The sequence below is a fragment of the Microcaecilia unicolor genome, chromosome 6, assembly GCF_901765095.1.
Source record: "Microcaecilia unicolor chromosome 6, aMicUni1.1, whole genome shotgun sequence".
Taxonomy (NCBI): Eukaryota; Metazoa; Chordata; class Amphibia; order Gymnophiona; family Siphonopidae; genus Microcaecilia; species Microcaecilia unicolor.
In genome coordinates this window covers 172,702,686-172,715,542 of record NC_044036.1, presented here as the reverse complement: position 1 = coordinate 172,715,542, position 12,857 = coordinate 172,702,686, and the positions used below count along the sequence as shown (strand labels likewise).

General features: G+C 39.0%; 1 protein-coding gene across 3 annotated transcripts in view; it reads left to right on the top strand.

Moving 5' to 3' along the window:
- Positions 1-12,857, top strand: part of ASPN (asporin) — a 75,346-nt gene that overhangs the window by 47,309 nt on the left and 15,180 nt on the right. For all 3 annotated transcript variants that reach the window (XM_030207122.1, XM_030207121.1, XM_030207120.1), the window contains exons 3-4: positions 826-1,092; positions 6,104-6,216. In XM_030207122.1, the coding sequence (XP_030062982.1) occupies positions 849-1,092; positions 6,104-6,216 (357 nt within the window). In that variant the 5' untranslated portion in view covers positions 826-848. The remainder of the gene's footprint in view (positions 1-825; positions 1,093-6,103; positions 6,217-12,857) is intronic.

Below are 12,857 nucleotides of genomic sequence, written 5' to 3'. Positions count from 1 at the left end.
TCAAAACCCACAAAAAAAAACCTACTGTATCTAACTATACACCACTACAATAGTCCTTATGGATGCAGGTGTCACCTGTATGTGGGTACAGTAGGTTTTGGGTTTGGGGGGGGGGGCTAACACTTTCTACCTCGTGTAATAGTTAGCATGCATTATGGGCCTTCTCTACAGTCCACTGCACCGACCACTAGGCTATTCCAGGAATCTGTTACTTCTCTAATAGGACTGGCTATAACATACGAAGCTGTCATAGAGGCTGGTATGTACTCATTTACATCTTTGCGAGGTGGGAGAGAATCAGTGACCACTGAAGGAGTAAGGGGATGTGATTCCTTTTTTCCTACAGTGGTCAATTGGTCATTTAGGGCATTTTTTGTGGCTTATTTGTTAAGTCTAGACCAACATATCCAACTTATAGCCCTGGATGTTTTCGTTTTGCTCCATTATGGCTGAAAAATGTCCAAGTGTTAGGAACGCCAAATATCACCATTAACACGCCCCTGACGCTCTCCCTTGTAATTTGAATGCACTTTTAACAGACTTCATGGAAAAATGTCTAAAAATTGGTTTTGAAAATACCAATTTGGATGTTTTTGTGACAAAAATGTCCAAATGCAGATTTATGCCACTTTTTGGACGTTTTTCTCTTTTGAAAATGAGCCCCAAAGTATCCTAGGGAACCTGAATGTACTTTCAACTACATCTGAGGGCAGGGGAGGAGGAGCAAGTTTCAGCTAGGCCATTTTACCCTGGTAAACACCTTTGAAAACTGTCCTCTTAGTTATACATTCTATTTCTTATTTTTTTTTTTTTTACTTTTGCCAGGATTTCATCACTGAGAAGACATCATGAAAGAATTTGTGCTTTTGTCGTTCTTGGCTTTGTGTTCAGCTAAATACTTTCCTATGCAGACAAAATCCATGTTTAAAAATGAAATAATGTTAAAAGATATGGAAGATGACGACGACGATGACGACAACACTCTTTTTCCAAACAGAAGAGAAGCTTCTTTTCAACCAGCACCACATCCTTTTGCAATGTGTCCTTTTGGGTGTCAGTGCTCTCTACGAGTGGTTCAGTGCTCTGACCTACGTAAGATCTTTTTTACTTCAATAAAATTGTTTTGCTGTAAGATACTTTGCGGGGATGAAGTATCCACTTTGGATAATTCATTATCATCTAAATACTTAAGGTTAATACAATGTTTTGATTGAATGTTCAATGTAGCACTGATCATAGTCATAAGGCTTGTCTGCAGTATGTACAAAGCTTTAGTCAGTTCTATGAGGCACTCAGAACATTTGATCACCAAGACCCATTTTTCCATTTATGGCCAACAAGAAATTAAGAGGACAATCTTATAAATGGCCTGATATTGCAGAAGAACATTTTATATGCTCAAGTAGGCACTTATAAAACTGCCTGAAGTTGATGCTTTGAAAATACAGCACCTACTTTTATGTAATACAGATGTAGGCTTGTTCAGAGGTGGAGAATGGGATCACCCTTATGCATGTATTTATAAAATACATATGTATGAATCCATTTGTACCAGCACCTACATGCACAAAGTTATTCCTGTCTCAAACAGGTATAACTAGGTGCTGGAACTTTTGAATAGGATATTTATAAAGGCACATCGCTTTATAAAATAGGTACAATATATGTGTTTGCATTACAGGCCAAGGTGCCCTATTATAAAACTACCTTCTACGTTTTGTGGTCAGCTGACTTGTGAATGGACATTAAACCCCCTATAATGAACCCTCAGATGCTGTCAGGACTCTGGCCACACCCTAGAAGTAACTTCTGTAAAGTAAACATTTGAAAACAATAACTGTTAGATAAAATCTAGTAGTCAAAATTCTACTTCACAAAGAGCTACAAAACAGAAAACAATCTTCTTAATAGCATCAAAAAGTCCATGCATCACAGCAAACATAGCATTTTCTTATTTTCTTGTTTCTTTCAGGCTTAAATCTATTAATTAGGTGACCTATCAAACCTACCTTTTCACACTAATTTAAATTTTACCCCAGGTTCTAACTGATCATCAACACTGAACCTAACTACATACAACCCACCTATCAATCATGGCTTCATCATTATAACATAGTTCCACTTTTCTATGTCTGCCTACATTAAAGGCGGACAAGTAAAATACACATAACCAGTATTCTCCCTTCATGTATACCAATGGTTCTCAACCTAGTCTGTGGGACATACCCAGTCTGACAGGTTTTCGAGAGACTTGCATACAAGAGAAATGGTACATGCAAACCTATTCTCATGCTTTTTTTTTTAAATTTTTTTTATTTATTACATTTGTACCCCGCGCTTTCCCACTCAAAGCGGCTTACATGGTAATTGGGATTACAAAGTATTGGTGGAGAGAAATAAGTTGAGTATTATTTGAGTAATAAAAGAAATAAGAATGTAGAAATGCAGGGATGAGGGGAGTAGGAGAAGTATGAGCAAGGGTAAGTGAGCAATTGGAGGGTAGATGCGATAGAGGGGAATGGGCAAGAGTGAAGGGAGTAGGAGAGGTGTGAGTAAGGGTAGGTGAGCATTGGGGGAGGGGTAGCAAATTTAAGATTTACTTTCCAAGAAAAATTATTGTACCAAAAATGAAAAACAAACTGAAAAATATTACAGGAAAATTCTTCATCACCTCAGAGATATAAGGAAAATAATACAGTTTCTATGTTTTCACTCAAGTCCTCAATATTGGGGGTGGGGAAACAGAAATCTACTAAAGAAATATTACATAAAATAGAACAAAAATTATGCAAGAAAATGTGAGCAGCAAGATATCATTACATATAGCAAGACTACTTCCCTTCTTGGTCTGCAACAGTAGGAGGGGGAACAGAGATAACTGGTGTTTTAGTTGTCAAAAAAAGATAGATGGAATGAATATATATATATATATATATATATATATATATATATATATATATATATATATATATATATATATATATTGCATTGCATAGATTGTTATTTAATTATGCATTTGAACATAAGCATCGCCATGGTAGGACAGTCCAAGAGGCATATTTTCAAAGCACTTGGCCTTCCAAAGTCTATGGAACTTTGGAAAGCTAAGTGCTTTGAAAATATGCCTCCAAGGGTCCATCGAGCCCAGCACCCTGTCACCGACAGCGGCCAAAAGAACAAGCAATTTGTCCCGCCCATCCTAGAAATACTGTATTATTCTCTCGTCCATTCAATAACATTCTATGGCTTTTTCCTCCAGGAAGCCGTCCAACCCTTTTTTGAAGTCCGCTAAGTTAACCGCCTTAACCACAGAAATTAAAAAAAAAAAAAATAAGGTGCCCAGCCCCAACACCCTAGGTCGCAGGACAAGAAATGCTTTCCTCCTCCTTTGGGAATCTCTTCACACATCAGGAAAAACATCTATCTTCAAAGTTAGGGCAGACTTGTTAAAATAAAATGAAATATTGCCATGTGTCATGCTGTTGAAACATCAGTCCATTCCATATTAAAGAGTTGTGGCATGACAGTTAAGGGTAATATTTATTATTTATACCTTTCATCATGAAACAAAGTTTGAAACACACCCTAAAAAACGGGTGTGTACTGAATACGTGAACTTCATTAGGGAAAAACAGGTCAGGGTGAGAAATATGCATTACCATGAAACTGGCCAAAGTTGTATTTTTTTATATTTATTATTAGATGTGGTGTTATATATCCTAGGATATGTTTTAGAAGTATATGGCTGAAGAGCACAAGGGGGCTCTTGTTAAACAAATTAAAAATATAATAAATTAATAGGTTATTTGTGAAACAATACTTGTACTTTTCTTTTGAAACTTTTCTAGCATGTTTCATGATGAAAGGTAAAAATAATAAATATTACCCTTAACTGTCATGCCACAACTCTTTTTTTTTTAATTTGTAGAAGTCTCTATTAAACAATGGTGATACAGAACAAAGAGAAAAATATATTCAGTTCAACTCAACATATATCAGAACAAACCTCGAAACTTTATCACCAAATACATTCTTGAGCAAATACTGATATCCTGTATCCATGATAATTTGAATCAAATGACACTTCAAGACATTTTTAGTTTTGATTGTTGAAATTACTTGTCCCCTTATGCCACAACTCTTTAATATGGCATAGACTGATGTTTGACACATGGCAATATTTCATTTTTATTTTAACAATGCAAAAATGGACAAGTTATTCCCAGTTCCAATAGAAAGTATCAAAGGATTAACTTTAATTTAGGAATACACACAACTGAAAAGAAAATGTACAAACACAGCACTGATGGCTAACAAAAAATAAGGACATGTTTGAGGAGAACACAAACCATCAGCATCACAAAATAACCAATGGTCAAGACAATTTTAAATTAAAAAAATATTTCTTTTACATTTTCTAAACTTTCATCTACTTTGCATGTCATCAATCAGAGGTAATATAAGGTTTATAAAAAGGAACGTGAGTGATAACAATTCTGATAAAAACCTCCACAAGAAAGCTTCAGGTGATAGAAAAAGACCTCCTCAAACCAAAAAGTAAGCAGAATATTTCACCATCTAGCAGAGCTCAGTCTAGAAAGGTCTTTATTTTCTCTCCCTTTTACACTCAGGGTGGACCACAAACCAACTTTAAAAGATATCAAACACAAGAAAATCATTGGGATAGCATTTCTTGTTAGCAGTCTGGAGCTTCCAATATCTCTGTCCCTTCCATGGTCCGACAAAAAGAGGCAAGTTTAAAGAACTTCAGCTTCATATGCAAATTAGAAGCCACAGCTTTCTGCATGGCTGACTCCAAACACAGTCATCTGCATATTCCCTATTTCTTTCAGTTGCTACTGACAAACTCTTCCATTGTAGCTCACAAGAAATTCTCAGTTCAGTTCTCTGATAGTCTCCATTCAGTACTATTACATCAAATAGTCCTTGTGTATAAAAAAGGACTGTCTGGAAAACTGGTTGTAGCCCATCCTTTAACAGCTTCACCCCTAGGACAGTAACACCCCCCCCCCCCCAACACACACACACACACACACTCACACACACACACACACACAAAAGAGATGGGGTAGACCAATGCGGTTCCAACACAGAATATTTATTAATAATCAATCAACGTTGTACAATGACTAAAGTGACTTGACGGAGTCCTGTATTTCAGTACCACATGCGCCTGCTTCAGGAGTCAAGTAAACTCGGTCAAAGTTCATAAGTTGAAATTGGCACAACAAGGCATCGAAAAATCAAAGAAATATATCAATGGAACACTGTCAGATATAATCTGAAACAGAAGCAAACAACCTCATGCAATGTGAAATAGGGAGTCTCCAAGGACAAGCTGTGCTCCATAGTAAAAAAAAAAAAAAAACAAAAAACAAATATTACTACCTTCCGCCCCATGGCTGTGTTACATTGAAAAACAAACAAACAAAAAAAGAACACATTCACCTGGTTTTATTTCTCCAGGTCATAGTCCATACTCATAAGCAGTTTCTCATAATTCCAATTGACACAGTTTATCCCCTTTTAGAGTCGGAATGGAATCTGAAGGCTGTCCAGGTCCATAGCTCCTGCTTCTCAGTCTCTCTGTGGCAAGTTCCAGCATATTTGGCTTCAGTGGGAAGGACTCCACCTACCCCTCGCCTTAAAAAACTATCTCCAGGAAGGAAGTTATAGGGACTCTTGGGAAATGTAGGTTCCCCTGCCCCCCCCCCCCCCTTTGGCTCTGATTGGTGTATTAGCAATCTCGGGATGGAGTAAGGAAACCTGCTTCCTAGAACTTCCTAATCCTGCTGTTGTGCTCCAGATTCCTTTAGGTTTCCTGAACTACTCGTTTCCCTTGGGTTCAATGGAGCTTCTCTTTCCTATCCTCAGATGTCTTTCCCTATCTCCCCTTCCCCCTCCAAAGCCTATAACATTTGCTTTTGGGCAGGGAAGAAACACTGCTTGCAATCTGGGGGGTTACTCCTGATTCTGGTAGGGCTGTTTTCTCAAATGCTCTTATACCCATAAACCATATTATCAAACAATGTATGCAAATATTCAGATGTGATTTTATGTTTTTTTTCTTCACTGTAAACAGGCCTGACCTCAGTACCAAGTAACATCCCTCTTGATACTCGATTGATAGACCTCCAAAACAACAAAATTAAAGAGATCAAGGAAAATGATCTAAAAGGTCTCTCTTCTCTTTATGTAAGTGAAATATATTTTGTTTCAGCTTTTCATTATGGAAGAAACTAGATATTAAAGTTCTAAATAATGTATTTAACTGTTTTAGCCATATGAACCAATTTGTCTTCATCTGAACTCTATACAAATATTTTAGTTTCATCCTTTTAGACCTGATTATACATATATACATAAAATGGAAGACAACCTTTTGTAGCTCAGGTTCATTTCTTTAAGTCTCCTCAATATCTATGTAACAATCACAATTTCTCTTTGCTTTTATTTGCTTATAAGGGGCCCCGTTTACAAAGCAGAAGTACATGTACTGCCGCTGTGCCATGCGCCAATTCAGCCCTGAAAGAATATTTTTATTTTTTTTATCACCGAGGGCTTACCCGGAGGTAATTGGGCAGCCCCACATGCTGCCCGGTTACCACCGGGTTAGTGCAGGAGCTCTTACTCCCACTCCTAAATAGGTGGCGAAAAGTGCTCCCCTGGAACATGGCTGTGTAGCAAGTGTTCACCTTACCACACAGCCATTCCCCTATTTTTAAAAACAAAAACCTTTTACTAGGCGGCAGTAAAAAGGGGCCTTAGGTATGTGCTGAGGGATAGGGATAGTGCTGGGCAGACTTGTACAGTCTGTGCCCTGAAAATGACAGTTACAAATCAAGGTAAGATATACACAAAAACTAGCACATATGAGTTTGTCTTGTTGGGCAGACTGGATGGACCGTGCAGGTCTTTTTCTGCCGTCATCTACTATGTTACTATGTGGCAAATCTGTGCACCAACCTCACTGCAGGGACCTTTTTACCACCACTTGGTGAAAAAGGGCCCTAACAGTTCAAATTCAGGCAATGTGACTGAGGATATATGATATAATAATAATAATAATCTTTCCTATTCACACTGAATGAAACTGTTTTGCACATAAAGGGCTTGACACTGTAGCACGGAATCTATGTGAAAAAGATCAAAAAGGTGACACCTAGAACCAGCCCCAGTGGTGCGCAAACCCTCATGCTCTAATTTAATTTCATTTCAGTATTCATATTCCCCTAATCTCAGCAATCCAAAGCAGACACAGGTATCAAAACATATATAAAACAATGCACAATAGTCATAAATAAAACAGATATAATTCAAATCAAATGTCTAAATATCTGCTCCACAAAATGTGTAAACTTGTGCATTTACTCATGTATTTTATAAAATATGCAAGAGCGTAGAAATAAATGCCCTCACCCTCCATCCAACACATGCTTTGGAGTCAGGTCCACCAAGTGAGCTGCAGTGCCACAGACCAATTAAGTAGCATCAACATCTGCGCTCTCCAGTGCCCACCCATGTTCACCCCAGGCCGAACCAAAAATAAATGTCAGTCCTCACTATGCCACTGACATACATACATCACAGTTTTACCCCTGTGAACACTTACATGCGGGATCATGTAAAAGTAGATGTTTTATACCTTTGCACAATTTTGTAAGAGCCATTTCCATATGCAGAACTGGCTATTCATGTGAAAAAGCTTTATAAAATTACTCCTACAGAAGGGAATTCTATGGTAGATCACCTAAGTTTTCAAAGCCTGAACCCTGCAACACAACGAAACTAATACTCAAACTGGACATAACTTAACTTTTCCTCCTTGATTCCCTAATGTGTCTGTCACACATGATCTTTGCCACAATATCACTCTGTATTTGTCATACCGGAATTGGCGATTGCCGTCACGGTACTGTGTAAGCCACAATGAGCCTGCAAATAGGTGGGAAAATGTGGGATACAAATGCAACAAATAAAATAAAAATAAATAAATAAAAATAAAGCACGTAAAGATGTAAGCTGCATCTAATTCAATAAGGCTTATGTGTCTTTCAAACATAACTTCTCCAAAATCTCCTGCACAAAGTTAGATGTGCTCCAAAGCAGGAATAGTTTTGCTCATGTATGTGCTGTAAAAAGATGCACTCATGTATGTATTTTACATCATAATCCTAAGGTAAAACAGAAACATTCTGGAGACATTTAAACAAACACCCTATAGAGCACAGTCGAGAAGCATAATGGATACCCTGTAAGTAGGAGAATTTAGATACGGCAAACATCAAGCCAATGGAATGGTCTAAATTAACAGAAGAGATGGAAAGCAAGTTTATAAAAAAGGTAATAAACTGAAAGAGTCCTGGCCCAATTTTTGGCTGAAACAGTTAACATCACTCTACCAATGTCAGACTTGTGAGTTCTTGTGCCAAGTAGAGCGCTGCTGATCCCGGTGCTCGGACTAGGTTCTGCTTGGCGGCCGGACAACCCCGGGTTTCACCTGCGCTGACCGCTGTTCCCCAGAGGTTGAGCCCCTAGGTGCGGGTGGCCTGCAGGACTTACGAGATGGGGCTAGAAGCGGGGTGGTGAACTTATCGGCCAGGCAGGCAGCAGGCATGAGAGTGATCCAGGCACAGGCAATGTCAATAGGCAGACAAGAGAATAATCCAGGTACAGGCAATGTCAATAGGCAGGCAACAGGCAAGAGAGTAATCCAGGTACAGGTAAAGTCAATAGGCAGGCAGCAGGCAAGAGAGTAATCCAGGTGAAGGCAATGTCAATAGGCAGGCGGCAGGCAGGAGGGAGAGTAATCCAGGTACAGGTAAAGTCAATAGGCAGGCAGCAGGCAAGAGAGTAATCCAGGTGCAGGCAAAGTCAGCAACGAGGGACAAAGTAGCAGGGGTCATTCCATGCCAAGTGGTCTAAACCTTCCCACCATCATGTCTCCAATTTTGTTCAAATTTTATCTGTTGCCCGAGTCAGGTGTTAAACGAAGTTTCCCAAAATTTGAGGTCTCTAACTGCAATAGTTGCAGATCTAGATCCCCTTTTCTGAAAGGCTGCCAGTCCATGAGTGTGCGACATTTACCAAAATGCCATTTTTGGGGTCTAATAAAATCCAAACACATTTATAAGAATGGCTAAAAAATTCAAATCCTGTACAGTTTTTGATGCTAATTCTGATGAAATACATTTTAACATTATGGATGCAAAATCCAGTCAAACAAATTGACTCAAATTGTGTATCAAAATTGGTCGCAACTCATCGGAACATATTTGGACCAATATTCAGACCGCAACAACTTCCATGCAAACAAAGATACGGACTTGAAATTTTGAACAAGCATTATGCTTGTGCTGGACATAATACTGCCAGATTTGCAACTAACCGGCATCTATAACCGCCCTGCAGGATCTCTTCAAAGTTGGCACTGTCAGCGCAAATGGTAAAATATACCAAAGTTCAAAGCCAATTATTAAAAAAGAGTCTGCCTGAATCAGCTTGTGAACAGTATCATCTGAAAGAGAAAATTGTGCTCTACAACACTGATATGTTTTTGTTTTGCAATGCCACCATTAAGTAGCCATTTACTCATTTCCTTACCTGGCAGTATTCCGTAACCGCAGAGTTATCGCAGGAGCCTTTACCGGCAACTCAATGGGTGACAGTAGGTGCTCCCTCCCAAAATGGCTGCGTGGCAAGTGGTTCACTTACCACACAGCCATTTTTTTTTTGAGGAAAAAAAAAAAGACAGCCTTTTACCTGCTGCAGTAAAAGGGGGCCTAGCACATATCAAGAACACCCACTGATGCTAGCGTAGGCCCCCTTTTACAACAGCTTAGTAAAAGGACTTCCTATTTAAGCTTCCTCAGATCCAAACAGGCAAAAAGTGTTGAAATATGAATGCAAACATCCAGGATTTATCTCCATAATTAAAACTGGAGAAGAATTCCGAAGAATAGAAGGATAAGTGAGAATCCATTAGTACATATAGGGAAGGAAGCAAGCAACAGAATTTGCAAAACAAAATAAAAACTCTTCAAAGAATTAGATCAGCAAAAGAGTTTAAAAACAAGTGGCAAATGGTTAAGTACAGTGGGAAATACAAAGTGTTACTCCAGGAACCATTTATTTTATCAAAACCAGACACAAGAATGGTTGTGGCGAGGTGATCTGAAACCTAAAGATAAGCTGTGGGCGAAACAATGGTTTCTAAGCCTATGAAATGTATTGTTTAATGAGGGGTATTTTTCCTAATTGGCCAGAAGATGGCATCTGTTTTGTGTTTCAAAGCTGTTGCAGAGACTATCTTCTTTTCCAGTTTAAGCTTGTGAAAAGGCAACTTGCAGTACCACTGGCCAGATACTTTTTGAAAGTGCTCTGGCTTTGACTGGCCATGGAGTTCAAATCTAGTCAGAAGGTACTGGATTTTCTTTAGTCTCAGTGTGGGGGTACAGAGGAGAAACATCTCTATCCTGAGACCCTGTTCCAGAATTGTGAGCAGTCATTTTCCTGAAACTCCCCAGGTGCTTCACCCAGGTAGTAACAAGTGGTACATGGTTTTAATGTTGATCCTTGTTTTGGTTATCTGTTATCATTTGCTGTACTTTTTCACCTGGTTTTTCAAATGTTCACTGTTTTACTGTAACAATAAACCTGTTAGTTTATTGGCTGTGTTGCCCTGGAATGACTAAGAATCCTGGTGTTTTGGGTCTGTGGTTGCTTTCCAGGAACTGTGAGAGTGTGGCCCCAGTAACCCAGAAATCACCGGGAAATAACTTGAGAGAGGGGAGACTAGCCCAGAGGAAAGCGGGACCCAGTCGGTGGGAGGAGGGTGCTAGTACAGAGCACGTGCCCAGGTGCAGGCGGGCCTGAGCACTGCTGGGGACACAGCAAGCGCAGAAAAAAATGGTTGATCTGCAGATTCTGTAAGAAACCGCTGAAAACAATTACTCAGAGCTAGGTGCAAAATTTTGATGATCAAATTTCTGTACAGATAAGCACAATAAGATGGCATTTCTCATTCACTGAAAACTTTGTAAACATGGTTGTATCAGAAAAGTACTGAGATCATGACCTGAAGAGAATTATGAGGAGGTTATGATCACTCGGGACATTCCTATTCCAACTGAGAATACGCTAGGTGCAAAACAAATTTGAGATATTGAGGAAGGAGAAAAAAAAACAAGAACTGCATTGATTAGAGCTGTCTGTGCCAAGTGGAGGAGTGGCCTAGTGGTTAGGGTGGTGGACTTTGGTCCTGGGGAACTGAGGAACTGAGTTCGATTCCCACTTCAGGCACAGGCAGCTCCTTGTGACTCTGGGCAAGTCACTTAACCCTCCATTGCCCCAGGTACAAATAAGTACCTGTATACAATATGTAAGCCGCATTGAGCCTGCCATGAGTGGGAAAGTGCGGGGTACAAATGTAACAAAAAAAAGGGATTATTCTGTGAACCATGTGTAGAGAGAGAAGATCCGTGAGTATCAAGAAATGCAGTTGGCTATCAAGAAAATGTGGCAGAAAGAAACACAAATATTTCCCATCATTTTGGATGCCACAAGCCCAATTATAAAGAATTTTGAAGCATACCTTGATAACTTGCCAATACAAGTTAAATCTTATTAATTCTAGAAGGAAGCTTTTTTTGGCATGATAGTGAAACATTACAGTGACAGCAGGAAATCTGAGACCTCAAGATTACATACCCTTAGAAGTGAGGTTCATTATTGTCATTATCCCCAAAATTATATAAATGGCGCTTAAAATTGCATGCACAAATTTGGGCACATACCCAATTTCTATACGCAAGCCAATTAGCGCAGATAATTGGGTGCTAAAAAATTATCAGCACCAATTTGCATTAATTGAAATTTACACACACATTTTTAGTCACGGGGATCCATGCGTAAATTTTACATGCAGCTCCAAAATAGGGACGTGGCCATGGGAGGGTCAGGGGCATTTCTACAATTTATGCACACTGTTATAGGCTAAAAGGGATCTGTGCCCAATTTAGACAAAAGTACTTACACCAGGGTTTACTTGGTGTAAATCCTTGTGTCTAAAATTAGGCGCCAATCCCAGCACTAAGTTTATTCTTATAAATGGAGCCTATTTTTTAAGAAGCCACTAAACCAACTAAACACAGAACCACTAAAACCAAACTTAGATAATTTCGCTAATAAAATATTGTGATCCACTGAATCAAATGCTGCAGAGATGCCGAATTGCAATAGCACCACTTGACCTCCCTTACTCAAAACCTTTCAGATTTCAGATGTTAAGGTGACTAAGAGAGTTTCCATACTATGAAAATATCTGAAACCATGCTGCAAGAAGACTAAGGGCCCTGTTTACTAAGCCCGCTGAAGGTGCGCTAAAGCTAGAGACACCCATATATTCCTATCAGCGTCTCTAGCATTAGCACGTGCTAAAAAGTTAGCGCACCTATAACGCGGCTTAGTAAACAGGGCCCTAAATCTCTTCATTTTATCTGTCAGCTGTGAGCCAACCAGAAGTTCAATTAATTTTGTTAAAAACTGATTATTAGCAATAGGTCTGAAACGAGCAGTCTGTGTCAAATCAAGCCCTGCTGCCTTAAGAATTGGAGTTAAAACTATGTCAACAATTGAAGGCGAAAAACAGCCCAAGGACAAGGTTAAGTTAATAAAATAAACCAACCAGTTCAGAATTTCCACAGGAAGATCAGAGAAAAGATAAGACAGTCATTTATCTAAAGAACAATAAGTTATTGAAAGACGTTATACTACAGGTCAGTGTCATGATCAGTGACTGGTTTAAATGAAGTCTATCTGCAGGAATGTCTAACAAG